At 38.5% G+C, this 20,880-nt stretch overlaps 1 protein-coding gene across 1 annotated transcript in view; it reads right to left on the reverse strand.

Moving 5' to 3' along the window:
* Positions 1-1,768: 1,768 nt before the first annotated feature.
* The window catches only part of KDM5A (lysine demethylase 5A), a 108,314-nt gene continuing 89,202 nt past the window's right edge, over positions 1,769-20,880 (reverse strand). The window contains exons 25-28 of the mRNA XM_049783032.1: positions 19,732-19,891; positions 17,322-17,542; positions 12,259-12,669; positions 1,769-3,543 (exon numbers count right to left, since the gene is read on the reverse strand). Of these exons, the coding sequence (XP_049638989.1) occupies positions 3,340-3,543; positions 12,259-12,669; positions 17,322-17,542; positions 19,732-19,891 (996 nt within the window). The 3' untranslated portion in view covers positions 1,769-3,339. The remainder of the gene's footprint in view (positions 3,544-12,258; positions 12,670-17,321; positions 17,543-19,731; positions 19,892-20,880) is intronic.

Here is a 20,880-nt window from a genome sequence, read left to right on the forward strand (position 1 = left end):
ATTTCCAAGGATGACATAAAATAATTTCCAATTTTCTTGAAGCACAAATTTGAATCACACAGTTCAAAGCTGGTCTGCAGCAATTTAGTAAGGAAATCTAGGCTCAACATCTCAATATGGCTTTGCTGTAGTAATTATCAGAAAGTGAAATAAAACATGTGGAAGGAAAATGTCACTTTTACCCCAACAAGAAAGCTAGCTACTTATGTTCAAGTTGTACTTGCAAAGGTGGGGTTTGCATAGTTCCAATGAGCTATTCTTTGAGATATCAAATATTTACCAGTTTTTATTTTCTTGCTATAGGTTTTACCAAAATAGCTTAAGATGAAAGTAAGAAATGTCTTTCAAAGAATTAATACAGAGGTCAAAACACCAATAGCGAAGAATTGCAACTCTGAGAGATAGGAATGTAAAGAACCATTCAGAATCAAGTTTGAATACAAAATATTAAAAATACTAAAAAGTGGAGTAAATGGTAAATATACTTAATGAAAACAATCTTTTATATGAGAACATTAGCTTATTTTTAAAACAGATTAACCTGTTGATCAGTTCCAAAATAAGATGTTTGTAGATTACGGGCCGGAGAGATAGCATGGAGGTAAGGCGTTTGCCTTTCATGCAGAAGGTCATCGGTTCGAATCCCGGCGTCCCATATGGTCCCCCGTGCCTGCCAGGAGCAATTTCTGAGCATGGAGCCAGGAATAACCCCTGAGCACTGCCGGGTGTGACCCAAAAACCACAAAAAAAAAAAAAAAAAAAAATGTTTGTAGATTAGTTTATTTTCTCATCTGTTCTTCTCAGCCTTAAAATCTGAGGTTTAGCCAGAAGACATTCTCTATGACTTCCAAATAAATACAGAAAATCCCACAAGTAAACTATATAATTTATACATATTTAACTTAGTTATAACTAACTAAATTATATACTTAAGTCACAAAATGTTACAAAATAAACAGGAAATTATTCATGGTAGGAGAATACTATGAATACTTGTTTTCAGAAAACAACAGCCATACATAGGCCTTTCATTACTACCTAAATAGTCACCATTATCTATCCATCATACTTCAAGAGAAACTTGAATTAACTACCACCTTTCTCAGCAGCCTCATGCCTTTCCGATAATTGAGTAGTCGACGGTGACTGAGAAGGAAAAATAATATTTTGTATGTAGTACGGACAGTCATCACTTCAGTTTTTGACCCATAGCATTAGTCTATGTTTAGAGATCAAAAGGCAAAAAAAGTGCTTTCTTCTATCACACCCAACAAATGAAATTCTTAAGTAATACCTTCATCTAGTTTGATAAAACAAAAACTTCTGAAACTTATTATCCTTGCAGTATACTGATGTCTTAAGTCACACATATTCTTGAGATGAGATCTCAAGACATGTCTAGTAGTGCTTATGAAATCTGTAACAGGTCCAGACACTCAAATGCTATAGAAGAGTGACTAAAAGGTATTTCTATGCAGCACAAAGAAAAAGCATTTACAAAAAACTGAATTTTACAGGAAACATTTGCCTTTTTTTTTTCTTGTAGTAGATGCCTTTTGAGTTAAATCTCATACCCACTCAAACTGTAACTGGACAGTACATTTCACTTCTAGTTACTAGAAGACATTTCTTTACAAGAGATTGGGGCAAACAGGAAAGAGGTCCGAGACTGCCCTCTAGGCCCTGCTCTCTCCCCTTTTGAAAGAAAAAACCAATGGATTTCTAAGTCAAACCACAGAATGTTAAACCAAAATAAAAGGACACAGGATAGTGAAGACAAAACACTTTTAGTGAGTTAGGATTGTTCGCCCTTTAAAAAAACAAAGAGTCCCCCTCTAGTAAGTAAGTGTTCAGACAGCTTACCTAACATCTTAACAAGAACAGAGAACAGGAGGAAGACACAGCACCATAGTTTCAAACATTCACATACAAAACAGTCATCAAAGATACAGTAAAACTGTTTCCCAACAGACAGGGACAAGTCCCAACACATGAAGGAAATCTTGACTGACTATCTGGACAAAAATAAGGTGGAAAATCTGGTCGGACTAGCATGGAGAAGGAAGCGCTAACTCCTTGTACTACAAGGAAGGAATGGGATTTTTTAATATTATTATTAAAATGCAAGAAAAAGGAAGCCCCAAATGAATTTTCAATGCTGAAACTGTCATATGCTGCTGGTAACAGTAAATATATATTCATATATTCATATATGTATATTAAAAAAGGAAAAATAATCTATTTATACAAGTCAGTAGTCAGAGACATTTAGAAAAAGTAAAAACGGGTCCTTTTTTAGAAAATGGATTTACTAAAACAACTTCATCATCCAGAGGCACGTGGTACCACCTCACATCCTGATGAAGCCATGGTGCTACTCAACTGCATCTGCTCTGGGCCACAATCAGAAATCGCCAGTACTGGAAACTGTAGACACTGGGGTCGGGGCTGCAAGGCGAAAGCTGTAATTGGCTGGGCTTGTTGCTCACGGCCATGCCTGAAGCCTGGTGGTATCTGGTATACTTGTGAATGAAGGTTCCCCCAAAAGCATGCATCACCGTGGCTCAGTACAGTATCTGAACTTGTCTTCTTCTCTTCTGCAAAGTCTGGATCGATGTACCTGTTCTTCTCTAAACAGACCCAAGATGGAAAGGTTTCTCAAAGATTCTTTCCAGAATGCAATCTAGTGAGAGTTCTCAACTAAATGGCATCCTCCTCAGGAAGATAAGTACTCTGCCTCTCATTTGGGATTTTCTTCTTGGTGCAAGTCAGCACAAGAAAGTGAGGTGTATAAACTGCTACAGTCTCAAAAATTCTAGAAGTAGTAGTTTTTACACTTATTCCTCTCCTAGTTGTATCAGAAGGGCATCTAAATGCCAAGTAACAACACGGAATGCAAGTGGTACTCCTCTCCAACTCCCTAACAGAAATCCAAGCAATCAGCACTTCCAGATAGTACTGCCCCTTGGTTGTCAACTTTTCCTATAAACTGGTCATAAGCCACATCCTGTGTGCCCTGCTAGCATACCAACATATTAACGCTAACCAATCATTCTTGAATTGAATCAAATATCAGGCCTTATGCAGCAAAACACGCTCTGAGGAGACACGAATTGCATTATCAGCTACTGTACCAAAGAAGACACCTTATGCGTAGATGTGTTGATAGAGACTGTAGATCACACAGTCCATGCAAAGAGGAAGTCAGCTAAGAGGACTTTCTCTGAACGCCATTTGTCTTTGGAAGCAATACTCCAAGTAGATCTAAAGCACTGTACTTGGTGACTATGGTCTTAATGTGGTCCACTTCTCTCATGTCCCAGACTAACCCAGCATCTGCTAGCTAGTCTCCTTAAGATCTTCCATTGGTAGTTTGTAGCTCATTATGAAGGAAGGAGGTGCTTGATCTGGGCTATCTGGCCCTTGCTTCTTTGCACAGTTTATACAGATGTAATCTTCATTCTCAGCCATTTCTGGAGATACACCCACACAAACTTGATGAAACCACTCATCACAGCCACCATCACACTGTACCCAGTCTACCTGTAGGAGACAAGAATGGGGCGTGTTTAGATTATATGAACATTGAATTTAGAATAAAAGCAAACCACAGGCCTTTCTTTGCTTAAAGAATTGCAAATAACTGAAATGTCCAGAGACAGACAATGACAATGACTTCTTATGGGGTCTACTTTAAAGAAAGAAGCTAGGACGTTAACACCCCAAGTTATATTTGCCAAAATGTGTCCACAAAATTAGGCCTCTTAGGTACTCCATTACCTCATAAATACCTGGGGCTCCTGTGAGGCAGAAACATGGTTCAGAAACACTTGACCAAAAAAAGGAACTTCTAATAGAGCAGCCAAGTAGTTTTAGCTAATAGTAAGAATTTCTAGACTCTAAGACAATGCAATTATAAATCAAGAAAGGAAGAGCACAACAATGTGAAGGCATTCCTGTGTAGTAGCTTTATTTCAGAGAGATAAGCCAAAGTACTGAGAGCATTAAATACCTTTTTTAGAAAAGCAGTCACATAGGCCACTTTTAAAACTAATTTTTTTTATTCTTCTCTTCTTCCGTTACAAATACAACTCCCTATAAAAAGTTAGCAAATATCAGAGGTCAAATCTTACAAGTTAACCAATTAAAACAGTCAAAGACACAGGTCAACAGATCATTCTAGGGTTTAAAATTAAAGTCTCAAAAAACGGATCAGTCGGTGGCAACTGCCAGGTAAACTTTGACCCTTCAGTGAATACTGTGGATTGTAGGATACTATAAAGGGACTGGAGTCTGGGCCTAAAGAGACTAGTAAGAATAATTAGGTGACTTCTGCTTTTATTTGGAGGTTGGCTGTGTCACCTGGTATTATGGCAGATGAAAATCTTAAAAAGAACCAGCTCTACTCTTCCTCTCTTGGATACAAAAGTTGATCATTTCATGGGCAATTATCCACTAAAGCCACTTGACACAATGAGCTTTGCCAGCTACCAGAGCAAAGAAAGAATTCTGAAAGGAACGAGTAAGTATCTCAGAATAGCTTTTAAGAAAGAAGAGATAGGAGGTTTTGGCTAGGTAACAGCTTTAGTGAAAATGAGTTTTCAAAATTAGTTTCCATCTTCTATGAAATTAACAGAAGATAACAGTCAAATTAGTACTTAAAAAGCTGCAATAAAATGTGAAAGAAACCATTTGTCAAAATAATATTGTTTTTATCATTCCTAACGTTCCAAATATTAAGACATGTTGTCTAGGAAAAAAACACTGACTTCTGTCAAATTCTCTGAGGCAAGTCATTTAATTTCATTAAGGCTTCAATTTCCTAATCTGTACAATGATAAAATCTAGTTAAGGGATCATTTCAAGACCTGGATAATCTATGTGTGGCAAATACTTGCTTCACTGTGTGGGATATTTTAAAGATGATTCTCATGGCTCTATTCCTGACCCTGTTTCACACAAAACATCTTGTACCTCACAGCAATGCTTTAAAAAATGTGTGGCCCATGGCATCCGAATTATGTGCTATGTTTGAGAAGCATGGCTAAGACCGATTCCAAAACTAAAGAACTGGAATCTTGGGTGTGTAGAAAAGAAAGCTACTACATGTTTTTATCAGCTCAGATAAATCTTGTCTAGTCTAAATTTGATCATCACTGGGATTGGGTGCTACTGATTTCTGTACTGATTTTCTGAAGTCAGAGGAACTTCACTTCCACCAAAAATAAACCACTTTTGGGGTCTATAAATGCAACTGTTCAGCCTAGAACCCCCATATAATTCCTACTTCTAATCCCCTTAATACAGTCCATTATTTACTCTTACTGGTCCAGAGATACAGACATTACTAATATTATCAGTTTTTGCTGGCAGTATTTGCTGCCAAGGAAAGTATCCCATGACATTTAAAATCTACTTCTGCTCTATAACCACTGGCTTCCAGCTTCCCCAAAATTAAATCTGTCGTTCTCTTTGAAATAAGAAAGACAAAATCTTCCCCCCTTTAATGATTTTAGCTATCAGTCCATTTCCAGACCTAGCACCATTTCAAAAGAACATGTAACTTTCTATAGGCCAGTACCCATCCATGATAGTACAGCGGGTAGGGCACTTGTCTAGCACACAGCCAATTTAGGTTTTATCCCTGGCACCCCACATGGTCCCCTGAGCAATGCCAGGAATGACCTCTGAGCAGAGCCAGGAGTAAATCCTGAGCACATTAGTATGGCTCAAAAGCTAATAAATAAATTTTAAAAATTAAAAAAAATAAAATTTCCATAAGCTACTTATTGGAGCACAGTGAATAAAGAACTTGCCTTGCATAAAGCTACCTGGGTTCCATTTCCAAAACCACACAAAGTCCCTCAAGTCTGTCAGGGTAATCACTAAGCACAGAGTCAAAAGTAAAAGCCCTGATGGGTATGGCCCCAAAATGAACAACAAAAAGGTACTTATCAGGGACTGGAGAGATAGTACAGAGCTATGATTGCTACTCCCCTTTCCCTCATTCCCAGAGAATTCCCAGATATCAAGAGTGATATAAGCATAGAGCCCAGCAATAAGCCATAAGCATCACCAAGTGTGGACAACAAACTTTGTTTGTAATGATATCAGGTTATAGATATAGATCCTATCTCAGCCTACAGGCTATAGGACAATTTGCCATGTTTGTAACAATTTAAAGCAGAGGAAAAAAAAAATAGTTCTTCCCTAATATGCTTTATCATGTTTATCTATTAATAATAAAATGTAATTTCTATTCTATTTTCTGTAATATGAATTATAACTCTACTGAGGATTTTTGATAGACACACAGATATGTTAATAGTAGCCTGAAAACTCAATGAACAAAATCTGGCTAACTGCATAACAGGTTTCAAGTTATTTCTCTTTTATTTTTTGAATCTGTACTTATTAAATACACAAAAATATTTTTAAAACTTTACAGCAGTGAACTATTTAAATATATACTAATAAGAATTTGTTTTGTTTTGTTTTGTTTTTTTGGTCACACCTGGCAGCACTCAGGGGTTCCTCCTGGCTCTACGCTCAGAAATCGTTCCTGGCAGGCTCAGGGGACCATATGGGATACTGGGATTCAAACCACCGACCTTCTGCATGCAAGGCAAACGCCTTACCTCCATGCTATCTCTCTGGCCCCTGCTTTACTAATATTTTTTGTTTGTTTGTTTTGGGTCACACCCAGCTGCATTCAGGGGTTACTCCTGGCTCTATGCTCAGAAATTGCTCCTGGCAGGCACAGGGGACCATATGGGATGCTGGGATTTGAACCACCATCTTTCTGCATGCAAGGCAAATGCCCTACCTCCATGCTATCTCTCCAGCTACTAATTAGAAATTTAACATTAAACATTATACAAGCTGGAGACTGTATTTGAATTTTGGATATTTGTGCCTAAAAGAAAACTTGTATTTGTTGTTGTTGTTGTGGGGGAGGGGTAATATATCGAGGGGGGGGACACTACACTAAGTGACCAACTCTCCCAATTTGCCCAGATCAATGTGTTTCTAAAATGCTGATAGGTATCAATGCTACAGTTACCCTGTATCATCAAAGTATAGTTACCCTATATCAGTGGTTCTCAAATAGTAGGGTGCGCTCCCCAGGGGCGCGTTTGACCTCGGCAAACACTGTCATAACAAGCTAAGCCCCGTGTTTATGTCTTTGTATGTCTCTGAAGCTGAGAGTTGCTGTGTCCTGCTTCAAACCCCGCTTCAAAAAGCTATGCATTGCAAAATGTGCTCACTGTAGCCATTAATCCAGACATCACCTCTGATTAAAAAAATTAGCCCAAATTATTTTATATATTTTTGTTTTGCAGGTTAAAGGTTTTTTTTTTTTTAAACAAATAAAGATACTATTTACAGTCATGCGGGTGTGTGTGAAAAATGTTTTCTTTTTCCTGGGGAGGCATGACAGAAAATAATTGAGAAGCACTGCCCTGTATGAACATGCCGATGTCCAGATAGCAAGTTTGTGTATGTGGAACATACATTAAAGTAATCCAAACAATCTTTGATTTGTCTCGAAAGACAAAAACTGATAAAATTGCTGATAACACAAATTCTCAAGCCAACAAACCTACAAAGTTCTTCAACTCTGTGTTACTAATTGAAGGAACTTAAATCTCTATTTCTCATGTCAATTTAATCTCTATTAAAGTCTTAATCATGACAATCTATTTCTCATGTCATATGTGCTATGGAATTAGCTCAGGGCAAGGAAAAGTTCTACTTAATCTTGGAAGGAAAAGGGAGAACAGCCATTCTAAAAACTAAAAACTTGGGGCCGGAGAGATAGCATGGAGGTAAGGTGGAGAGATAGCAATGGAGGTAAGGCATTGGCCTTCCATGCAGAAGGACGGTGGTTTGAATCCAGGCATCCCATATGGTCCCCTGCACCTGCCAGGAGTAACGCCTGAGCGCTGCCAGGTGTGACCCAAAAAGAACAACAACAACAACAACAAAAAAACTAAACTAAAAACTTCTAACATATGTAATAAATGTTACTTAAACACTGCTTGAAATATTTTTCCTTCAAGAAACAAAAGTAAGGAAATGGATAATAGTGAATGAAAATAAATCCTTGGACTCTGACAACAGTACCAATATTTCCAAAGGGGCAGAGGAAAATAGGACTAAGGATATCTGGGATAGAATTTAACACCATTGTCAAAATATTCTTGAATTAAAATAAGAAATTAGGGACCGGAGAGATAGCATGGAGGTAAGGCATTTGCCTTACGTGCAAAAGGTCGGTGGTTCAAATCCCGGCATCCCCTATGGTCCCCCAAGCCTGCCAGGAGCAATTTCTGAGCATAGAGTCAGGAGTAACCCTTGAGCACTGCTGGATGTGACCCCCCCACACACAAAAAAAATTAATAAAATAAAATAAAATAAGAAATTACTAAATTATTTCTTAAGTTAATTTGTTTTTGTTTGTTTTTGTGTCACACCCGGCAGTGCTCAGGGGTTACTCCTGGCTGTCTGCTCAGAAATAGCTCCTGGCAGGCACGGGGGACCATATGCGACACCGGGATTCGAACCAACCAACCACCTTTGGTCCTGGATCGGCTGCTTGCAAGGCAAACGCCGCTGTGCTATCACTCCGGGCCCATTAATTTGTTTTACCCTTGTTTTTAATTAAGACTGAACTGAAAAGGATGGAGTTCAGGGTGTAGGATTCTAAAAACTTGAAACTTTATATTTTGAGTGAGAGATACTTCGGGCTTACTACTCCTTGCTCTACAGTACACCCAGGGAATTACTCCTGCTGGTACTCGGGACCATATGGGCTATGACATATGGGTTGGGAACATGAAAGTGCCCCTTGCTCCCTGTACTCAATCTCTTAAAACTCTAGTTTCATTCAGGGTTGGATAGATAAACAAAAGGTAAGGCACTGGCCTTGCATGCACATCCAACCCTGGTTCAATGTCTGGTACTGCAGTGGTTCCTTGAACTCTGCCAGGAATTACCCCTGAACAGAAAACCAAGAGTAAGGCTGAGTACTGCTGGGGGAGGCCCAAACATTCCCCACCCATCTGAAATGTACAAAAAATAAATTTAATAAATATAAAACAAATTCAGTGTGAAGGTAATTTCAAAATGATGGATGTTTTCTGTTGTTTCCCATGTCTCCAACCTTGGGGGAGAGGTCCACAACAGTGATGCTCAAGGACATACTTCTGGTTCTGCATTCAGGGGATCACTCAGGGTGGGCATGGAGAACCATGGTGCCATGGTTGCATGCTCATCGAACCACCTCTCCGTTCCACTGATGGACATTTTCTAGCAAACTTTTGTTCTTGTAATTTATGTTTCTTTCTAAATTATCTTGAAATTAAATCTGAGGACATTTAAGTATTCCTTTAAAGTTTTCTAAATTTGTATATTTATAGAGAAAAGTAATAGAAAAATTACTGGTTAGAAAAATGGTAAATTCAATGTACATTTATTAAACATAAACTTAGAAGTAATGTTTTACTACATGATTATTTTCTAAAATAGTGGCCATATCTGGTGGTACTTAGGAACTAAACAATGCTAGGGATAAAACTTTGTTCATTGTTATCCTACACTTGAACTAAAAGCTGCATATTTTGCAGAAGATAAACTTCCCTTTACAAAGTGGTTTTTGTTCTGCAAATGTGTGAAGAACTATTTTGGTTTTCCTAGAGAAATACTATACTTCGGGACTGGAGAGATAGCATGGAGGCAAGGTGTTTGCCTTGCATTCAGAAGGACGGTGGTTCGAATCCCGGCATCCCATATGGTCCCCCGAGCGAGCCTGCCAGAAGCGTAGGGCCAGGAGTAACCTGAGCACCACCAGGTGTGAACCAAAAACCAAAAAAAGAAAGAAAGAAAAAAAGAAAAGAAACACTATACTTCAAAAACTGAGATTATGAAATTCTTGATAAAGATTTATTTTGTTTTGGGGCCACATCTGACTCTGCTCAGGTTCACACCTGCTCTTACCTGCTATATTCTCTCTCTCCAAACTCTTGTAAGAGATTTTGATGGAATATACCATGTATTTAGTAAAACTTGTACAAGATAAAACTTGACACAAACTTTGAACTTCCTAAGGAAACTTCAAAGGAGTAATGAAAAACTAAACACTTCCAATACAAAATTGTTTAAAATTCAAGACATTACTTTTGCTAAGTTTCTTTTATGTGTGCTAGTGACACATATTGACAGGTTACTGTATACTTTGCTCACCTATGTATTTTTAACAGTTTTAAATGGGTGTTTTCTCTGATTATTCGTTGAAACCTCATTTTACTCCATCAAAATGTAGAAAACTTTCTAGATTAAAAAAAGTAACTACGAAATTAGAAGCAAAACTCAGAACTCATTTTAAATGAGTGACCACAAGGTTCCAAGGGTTAAAGTGCTCTCCTTGCATGCAGTCCACCCCAGTTCAATTGGGAGCAACCCTTGAGCACAGAGCTGTAAACAGCTCTTTGAGCACTGCTGGGGATAGCCCCCCAAAACAAAGTGCTTTCATAAGATTATCTCACCTAATCCTCAGAACCTTGAGATTAACTAGGGCATATGTTAGCAATTTGATAGCAGATGAAAAAAAAAAGCTTATGTTTATGCTACAGGAAAGTAATGGGAATAACAGATGGACTGAATCTATTTTAAAGGTGGTAGAGAAGGAAAAGACTATCAAGTAAAAAGGAAGAAAAGGAAAAAGGTAAAGGTTCATGAAGGATATAAATATGAAAGTGATTATGATAGGAAAAAAGCTTAAGAAATACTGTATCCTGTATTAGTTAAAAAACAAAGGAAGCGAGGTGGCTCTGCCGACACTGAGTTGCTAACATTTCAGGACTCCAATACAGTTAAACCACAGCAGTCACTTTAATCAATAGACTCAGCTGAGAATAACTTTATTTTGTTTTTGCTTTGGGGGCCACATCCAGTGGTGCTCAGGGCTGACTTACTCCTGGCAGGGCTCAGGGAACCATTTGGAGTGCAAGGGATCTAACCCAAGTAGGTCGTATGCATGACATATGCCCTACTTGCTGAATTATCTCTCTGGTCCCAGATGTGAACAAATTTAACGTGAAAATTAAGAATAACAAACACATATTCACTAATATTAAGTGCTTATAATATAGAAAGATAGCAAGACACAAAAGTGAACACAGTATGACAATGATATAAAACAAACTATATAAAGAATTGAAAATTATTTAAGAGCCCTTTGTTGTTCTTAGAACGAGACTATAGGATATATATTTACTATATATGCATTTTCTAAAAACTCTAATGTTATAATTTTCAAGTTTCATGTATAGTCTTAGATTATGCTTTTTAATTACATAAATTACTAGTGGAGTAGAGATATTCACAGAGGCAACCTGGTCTGGGAATGAGAAAAATCAGGGTTCTATTTTCAGTTTTGCCCTAATTATATGCGATTTTGGTCACGGCATTTATCTTCATTGTATCCTGGTTATATTAGTTGTAAAATGTAGAACCTGCTTAAAATGACCTTTCTAAGATCTGTGAAAGGAAGTTAGGGAATATACAGTTGTATTTATTTTGGCCATATAGTCAAACTAAGCTATTAAAATTTTTAAAACTTAAGTTAAACTATGATTTTTATGGTAATCTTCATGAGAACCGTAACAAATGCTTCCATTCATCTATTAACAGAGATTATTCATAAAACACATAGATCTTATTTAGAAGTTTCTAAGTCTATTGCATAATTAAAAATTAAAAATGTTTTTAAATAAGTCTTATTTCTGTAATGTATTTGAAAAATTATATTTTATTTCAGAGTACACAGAGGCCTAAATGTACATAGGACACAGACTAAATTAACCACTTAGTTTTAGTCTTTAACAAATCTTAATGCAAGTTTTTCCACCCCCAGGTCACTGAAGAGAATGAATCCAGGTATTTGTCTCTCTGACTCATTCTAGAGGGAAAATGTAAGATGACTTGAAAATGTGCCAACCACGAGTAAAATGCACTGCTGCTCAGAGTCACCACATAAATTCTCTGCTCTTCATTCATTATAATCAGGTAAGTTTATAATTTGTAGAACCCAACACTTTTCCATTAAGGACACTGACAAAAAGCTGCACTATTCAAATTCATTTATAAAAAGTATCCAAAATATTACTAGAAGCCCACAATCCTGAAACCAGAAGCTATCACTGCACCTCATCTCTATCTCCAAGGACTCCTTGACCTCTCCTAGTTAGAGCTCACCTTGTCCTTGCAGGGCCTCTGACAGTTTTGTGCTGCACACACAGCATTCTCGTCATCAGATTCCTCAGCTCCTGACCAGTCATACTTTGAGGGGATGTCCAGCACCTTTTTCTCCCTCTTCTTCTCAGTATTCTCTTTCACCAGTTCAACCTTGGCTGCAGCAGCCTTTTCCTTTTTTTTCTTCCTCTCTTCTTCTTTAGCTAGTTTCTTGGCAAGTTTGTTTAGTTCTTTTGTTTTTTCTGCATTTAATTTTAATTTCTTCTTTTTAGGTTTATCCATTTTCTTCAATTCCTTGGACTTCTGTTTTCCTTCTCCAAAAAACTGTTCTGCCTTCTCTAGCTTCCGTTTCCGTTTCTTCTCTGAAGAATCTTTTCCTTTTATTTTCAATGGTTTTTCCTCCATGCTGTCATCCTTAAAAATAAGGAATTAGAGATTTAAAACTTTACAAAAATAAAAATAAAACATGTATTAATAAGACGTTTAATAAGAGAATCCTGCGGGTCTAGAGTGACAGTACAAGCAGGCTGTTTGTTTTGCACGTGATCAATCCAGGTTTGGTCCCAACACCCTGAACCCAGTAGCAGTGATCCCTAATACAGAACCAGGAGTGATTCCAAGCACTGCCAGGTGTGGCCCCAAACAACCACCACCAAAAAATGAAAACAAAACAAAACAAAACAAAAAAACAGGGGGTAGGGGAGATTCTGAATAAGCAAGTTTAGAGAGCCAGAAACTATAATAGATTACCTATAGGGAAATGGAAAGACAGGACACTTAATGAGTGCATGGTTTCTGGTTGGGTTAAACTAAGTGTCTGAATGGGACTGGACATACAACACAGGGTTAAGATGCTTGCCTGGCAACCGATAAACTGGTTTGATCCCTGGCATTGCATATGGTCCCTGGAGCACTGCCAGGAGAAATCTCTGAGAATAGAACCAAGAGTAAGCATTGAGCACTGCCAGTTATGATCAACCAACCAACCAAACAAACAAAAGCTAACAAACAATACAGCAGCTAAGACACTTGCTTTGCATGAAGTCGACAAGGTCCCATCGAGCACTGAACTAAACAGTGTACCCACCATCAACAACAGTAGTCACTCCTGTGCACAGAGTCATTCTATAATTTAACATTTGGTCTGCTTCCATATTTTAACTATTGTACTAAGCATGGCAATGAACACAGTTGTGCCTATCTTTTCAAAGGAATGTTTTTGTAATTGGAGGGTGATGTCAAGAAGTGGCAGTATGAGATCATATGGAAGCTCAAGGGGAGGGGAGGGGAGGGAGGGGAGGGGAGGGGAGGGAAAACACTACCAAGCATTGTTCAGTCTCACCTATGTTCTTGACCAAACAGAAAACTTTTATCAGTGCAAGAGCCAGAGATGTAATCTGCTAATGTCATGTGCCAGAGATTCTATGGGCTATTCTAGCAGTGCTGCACCTGGCAATGCTTGAGAATCATGTGGTATCTGGAATCAAACCTAAGTTGGCATCTACATGCAGAGATGCATTCATAGTTGTTGGCAGATGCTGGTACCTGGAAGCTCTATTCCTTTTCGGGGGGTGAGGGGATAACAAGAGGTAAAGGCACACCTGGGCAGTGCTCAAGTGTTATTCCTAGCTCTGCACTCAGGAATCACTCCTGGTGGGACTTGGTGGTTCATATGGGATGCCATCTAACATGGACTGGTCATGTACAAGGTAAACACTCTACCTCTCACACTATTTCTGTGGCCCAGGGAGTTCTTTCTGTTTTTAACTTTAGGGGAAAATCTTCAAGCTTCTTTCCACAAAGGCTGAAGAGAAGACATTCCCACTAATAGTGCAAGCTTGGTTCTTTTTGAACTGCTTTCCTACTATAGGTTGTTTTCCACCTTTTTGATATGTGCCTTTCTCATTGCCATCATCTCATAAATAATACATCAAATATCTCATAGATGATGTATAAAACTGTTATTTTGATTTGCATTTCCCTGGTAAGTGGTGATAAATACTTTCTTATATATATGTATATCTTCTACACAAAAACTGTTTATCATCTCTCCCCATTTGTTCTGATACATAACCACAGGTGTTTAGGGCTTATTCATGGTTCTGTGCGCAAGACATAAGCCTTTACAATTTTAATAGTCAAAGTATGTCAGTAACAGAAAAAATCAAGTAAATATTATGACAGACATGAGCTTGCTAGGTGCAGTGGCTTTGTATATCAATATAATAAATGTTATCCTACTGTAACCATATTTCTTAAGCTATAATACTTTTTAAAAACCATGAGCTTGATAGGTGACTGAGCTACCTAGTCACTAAGAAATAGCAGTTGAGGGGACGGATGGATAGAACAATGCATAGGGCATTTGCCTTGTACACATTTGACCCAGGCTCTATCCCCAGCATTCTATATAGTCCTCAGCACTGTCAAAATTAATTCCAGAGTGCAGAGTCAGGAGTAACCCCTGAGCATTACCAGGAGTGTCCCAAAATAAACAAAAGAAATAACTGTTGAGAAAACTCATTTTTTTAAAACCAGGGTTAAAACAAAACTTTTTGAGGCCACAGCAATAGCACAGCGAGTAGGGTGTTTGTCTTGCATGTGGCCTGCCCAGGTTTGATCAACAGTATCCCATATGGTCCCTGAGCCTGCCAGGAGTGTTTATGAGCACAGAACCAGGAGTAAACCCTGAGTGCTGCCGGGTGTGACCCCCAAAACAAAAAGCAACAACAAAGCAAACAAACAAAAAAAAAAAAAACCAGAATGTTTTTGTTTTGCTATCAATAACAAAATTCAGCAACACATTCAAGGCCATGTGCTTTAACCACTTAGAACATCCTCCACGGTGAGACTAAGGAATACAAAGAACATTACAGTATAAGTGTCTCAAGTTTACCACATTTTCTTTTTTTTTTTTACTTTTGTATTTTTTTTTAATTTATTTAAACACCTTAATTACATACATGATTGTGTTTGGGTTTCAGTCATGTAAAGAACACCACCCATCACCAGTGCAACATTCCCATCACCAATGTCCCAAGTCTCCCTCCTCCCCACCCGACCCCCGCCTGTACTCTAGACAGGCTCTCCATTTTCCTCATACATTCTCGTTATTAGGACAGTTCAAAATGTAGTGATTTCCCTAACTAAACTCATCACTCTTTGTGGTGAGCTTCCTGAGGTGAGCAGGAACTTCCAGCTCGTTTCTCTTTTGTGTCCGAAAATTATTATTACAAGGGTGTCTTTCATTTTTCTTAAAAACCATAGATGAGTGAGACCATTCTGCGTTTTTCTCTCTCTCTCTCTGACTTATGGGAATATATTAAGCTGAGAAGCTTCTGCACCTCAAAGGAAATAGTGCCCAGGATACAAGAGCCACCCACTGAGTGGGAGAAACTATTCACCCAATACCCATCAGATAAGGGGCTAATCTCCAAAATATACAAGGCACTGACAGAACTTTACAAGAAAAAAACATCTAACCCCATCAAAAAATGGGGAGAAGAAATGAACAGACACTTTGACAAAGAAGAAATACACATGGCCAAAAGACACATGAAAAATGTTCCACATCACTAATCATCAGGGAGATGCAAATCAAAACAACGATGAGATACCACCTCACACCCCAGAGAATGGTTTACCACATTTTCAACAAGATATTTAACTACTTCTTATTTATGTGTAAAATAAAGATAATCCCAGGAAGAGGCATAAAAAAATGCACTGTAGACTGGAAAATACTACCTAAATTACACTTTAAACTGACCTCCAAACTAAAACAACTACAACGACTAGGGATTTGGTGATGTGATAGATATACATATGCCTTCCCTGTATAAAGCTTTGGTTTCAATCTTCAGCAGCAAAGAAAACAAAAATTATAGTAAACTAAGTTGACTTGCATCACCTGTTGATAGTACCATATATTCCATTATATGGATCTAAGTAATAGAAAAGGCACGCACACGCACGCACGCGCACACACACACACACACACTCATCTAAGTAATAGAAAAGGCACACACACATACACAGCCAAGTGTCAGAGATGATCTTGGCTTTAGTCAATTTTCCACTTCTTTGATTATTTCTTAATTTTTTTCATACAGCTAAGCACTTGCCCTGATTCTCCTTCCACCACCACCCCCAATCCTTCTAAAGCACGATGAATTTCTAAAATGAGATTATGGGTATACAAATACTGTAAATTACAAAGTGCTACGCAAGTATATATATGAACATGCAGTCTTTCCCATTCCACTCCATTGTTAAGCTATCCCCTTGCTGCTTCTAACTATGGTATTTTTCCCTACATAATTTTTGAAATTTGTCACAATGAGAGTCTGAATGACAGATTCTACAGTCAGATGATGATATTTCTCCTTAAAATTTTATTTTAAGCAAAAGTGGTCTTCTTTTTCACCAAAAATAAGATACATAAAATCTTAATAAATAGAGGTCAGACAGGTAATATAAATTAAACCGTGGCTAACTCTTTGTTTAATCCCTCACAGTGCTAGAAATAACGCATGAGTAAAAACCAAAAACAAATTCTCTGCACCATCAGGTATGGCCTCAAAAACAAAAGCGAAAAAAATCTTAATATGGAGCCGAAGAGATAGCACAGTGGTACAGCATTTGCCTTGCATACAGCTGATCCAGGACAGACTGTGGTTCGATCCCGGTATGGTCCCCGAGCCTGCCAGGAGCGATTTCTGAGCACAGAACCAGGAATAAACCTGCTGGGGGTGATTTCCCCCCTCCAAATCTTTTAAAAAAGAAAGAGGAGAGGGAGAGGGAGAGAGGGGGAAGAGGGGGGACAGGGGGGAGAGGGGGGAGGAGGGAGAGGGAGGGAGAGAGAGAGAGAGAGAGAGAGAGAGAGAGAGAGAGAGAGAGAGAGAGAGAGAGAGAGAGAGAGACTATTTTGCCTTAGTGAAAGAAGAGAACAACTATAACACTGCCAATTCAGTTATTCCTTGGCCTGAATTTGTGGTACTTCCAAGAAACTTGGGCATTCTATATCAAATATCTTTTAAACCGGTATTTAAGCTCTATATCCATACCTCCATAATATGCAGAAATCTGTCTTCAGAAGGTGGATGTGTGGCCTGCAAAATCCGCCAGATATGTTGAGTCTCATCCAGAGACACTTCTAGGAGATCTCCAACCATCATAAGTTCTTCTAATTGGGCTTTAGCTCCAGGTGACAACTCCAAAACTGGAGGTTCCAAGCTTCGAGGTACCAAAGGGCTCTTCCGAGGTTGTTTCCTTGGAGTGCTAGAAACTTTAAAAAATATATATTAAAAACAAAACCAAACAAAACAATGAGGGGCGGTGGCACAGAGCAGTAAGGTATCTGCCTTTCTGGTGCTAGCCTAGGACAGACCGCAGTTCGATCCCCAGCATCCCATATGGTCCCCCAAACCAGGAGCAATTTCTGAGTGCATAGCCAGGAGTAACCCCTGAGCATCACCGGGTGTGGCCCAAAAACCAAAAAGAAGCAAAAAAAAAAAAAAAAAAGCAAAGCAATGAACGCTATGGGGAAAATATATTTCAAGGTGTATATTTAGGCGAACAATCTATCAATTATGACTAGTTATCTGAATTCATTAATTATGACTAGTTATTAATGGATTCACAGTATTAAAGGGGAAATAAAAAAGAAAGCAAGATGTCTAGAAGTATACCATCTAGTATAAAATGTCTCAAATAAACATTTTAAAAATTAAAACCCTGATTCCTTATTGATTTTTTTTTGGCGTTGTGCCTTTATGGGAAAGGATCTTTTTTTGGTTTTTTGGGCCACACTTGGTGACACTCAGGGATTACTCCTGGCTATGCACTCAGAAATCGCTCCTGGCACGAGGGAATCATATGGGTTGCTGGGGATAGAACCCAGGTCCATCCTGAGTCAGCCGTATGCAAGCCAAAATCCCTACCATTTGCATTATCACTCTGGCCCTGGAAAAGAATCTCTTAATCCACAGGTTATGGTAGAGTGTAAGTTTGTTTCGCTTTGTTTTGTTTTGGGGTCACAACTGGCAATGCTCAGGGGCTACACCTGGCTATGCATTCAAGACTCACGTCTGGCGTGCTTGGGAGACCATGTGGGATGCTTGGGATCAAACCTGGATCTGACTACATGCAAGGAAAGCACCCTACCCCTTTACTATTGTTCTGGTCTGCGTAAAAAAGACTAAACATGTAACTTTTATGGGTCATGTGTGTGGTATATTATACACAAATATTATATAGTAGTTACCTTCCTAATGAACAGACTATTCCACAAAACCTTAAAATTTTACTTTGAACAGAGAACACTCTTCTGGGTTATGAATTAAGTTAATGAGACTTATTTCTAATGGAAAAAGAAAATGAATACAACAGAGAAAGTAACCTATCCAAGAAAAAATTAACTTCCTAAAAAAGCTCAAAAACCAGAATGAATAATCTTTAGATGCAAGGTGCTTAAAACCTGATAATGAACAAATACGCAGCTTAATAACTTCTATGAGAATTTATATAAATGACATGTAAGACTAGAAAATCTTTAAAATCCTTTTAATTAGGATTCACTACATACATTTTCAGATTATCACTTAATGGTAGAAAATACAAATGGAGGGCAGGCCGTGCGTGCCCCTCCCCCATGGCGCCGGCTGAGGGGCCCATGGGGGTGGGGGAGGGGAGAGGAGTGAGTGTGTGAGTGTGTGCGGTCTCTGGAGCGGGAACAAAAAAAATTAAATAAAAAAATGTAAAAAAGAACAAAAACAAATGGAGGGCTGGAAATAATACAATGGTTAAGGTACATGTCTTGCATGTACCCAGCCCATATGGCACCCCTAAAGCAGCATTGGGTATAACCCTGGAGGTTCTTAAGTGCCAACAGGTATGGCCAGGGGTCCCTGAAATCTGAACACTGCTTAGGAAATCTACCAAAAAAAAAAAAGGATAAAAGGGAAGAAAGGGGCTGGAGAGATAGCATGGAGGTAAGGCGTTTGCCTTTCATGCAAGAGGTCATCGGTTCGAATCCCAGCGTCCCATATGGTCCCCCGTGCCTGCCAGGAGCAATTTCTGAGCATGGAGCCAGGAGTAACCCCTGAGCACTGCCAGGTGTGACCCAAAAACCACAAAAAAAAAAAAAAAAAAAAAAAAAAAAAAGGGAAGAAAAAATGTGAATAATACAAATGGGTACAATTATTTTCCTCTTATATTTTTAGATACAGAACCTGTACTTAAAAAGAGACTTATCGTCTTAGTAGTACACATTTTTCCTCACTGGTTTCTAGCTTAATTTTCTTTACACTTCATAATTAGATTTAGGGTGAGGAGAGAAAAGACATCCTGGTTGTGGCCAGGGATCACTCGTAGAAGAGCTTCAGGGGATCTCCTGCACTGCTAGAGATTGAACCCAGGTCATTTGCAAGGCAAGCACCTTACCCTTCAGACTCCAGCCCGGAAAATGTTTTATACCTTGAGAGCAACTCTTAGAAGCAGAAGAATAAGCATGTTCTGCACAGAATGAAGGTGCTGTCCACATGTGAGTCACCACCTCCTCAGATTTGATGGGAATCTCTTCATCACAAAACAGATTGGGTTCCAAACTACTGGAAGACTTCACACTGGCTGTGTCCTGAAGAGGTAGCAAAATTAACTGATAATTAAAACCACTTAACTCTAATAAGGCTCCTAAACTTAACTTTAAGTTTAGAACATTTAATACAACAAATCTACAATGACATTAATTTTTTTTCTTTTTGGTTTTTGGTTTCTGGGCCACACCCGGCGGTACTCAGGGGTTCCTCCTGGCTGTCTGCTCAGAAATGGCTCCTGGCAGGCATGGGGACCTTATGGGACACCAAAATTCGAACCAACCACCTTTGGTCCTGGATCGGCTGCTTGCAAGGCAAATGCCGCTGTGCTATCTCTCCGGGCCCGACCTTAAATTTTTTTAAATTTAAAAATGACTTTAAGATTAAGTATATATAAAGATAGATATCCATAGAGAGAAAAGAAATGATCAATTTCAAGCCAACAGGGAAAATATTTAAAAAAAAAAACCACAGAAATGTGAGAAAATCACTACTATATTATCTAGCTTCTACATTCTACAGTTAATAAAAACTCATATATCTTCTCCAAGTTACCTTAACTTTTAAAAGTTATACAGCTCTAATTATGTCTCAGCTGACTCCCAACAGTTAATTTCCAGAGCTTTAATTGTCAAGAATACAATGAGGAGCAGAGAAACCAGATAATTCAAAAGAGTTTTCAATCAAATAAACTAGCTAAATATATATATTTAAAGACTTGAAAAGGCAAGGGTAAGTATTAAAGTATACAAAGATAACTGGGGAAAAATAAGTATTATTCCTAAGGCTTGAGGCAACAAAGTAGAGACCAAGTTATTTAAATTCATACACAAATACAGTTTGTGCAGAATTAGGAGATGAAGAGGAAGTAACTTCTATCTCTAGTACAGGAGTAGCGGCTCCGGCCAAAATGAATGTGGCACTTTGCGCCTCTTATCATTATTTTGTATACTGTGGCCCTTTGCCAAGTTTGGATTTTGTTCTGCTGCTTCTGAGGAGGGAGGGACCTCTGAGGAGAGATCTCAGAGCG

This window comes from Suncus etruscus, chromosome 11 (genome assembly GCF_024139225.1).
Source record: "Suncus etruscus isolate mSunEtr1 chromosome 11, mSunEtr1.pri.cur, whole genome shotgun sequence".
NCBI classification, from domain to species: domain Eukaryota; kingdom Metazoa; phylum Chordata; class Mammalia; order Eulipotyphla; family Soricidae; genus Suncus; species Suncus etruscus.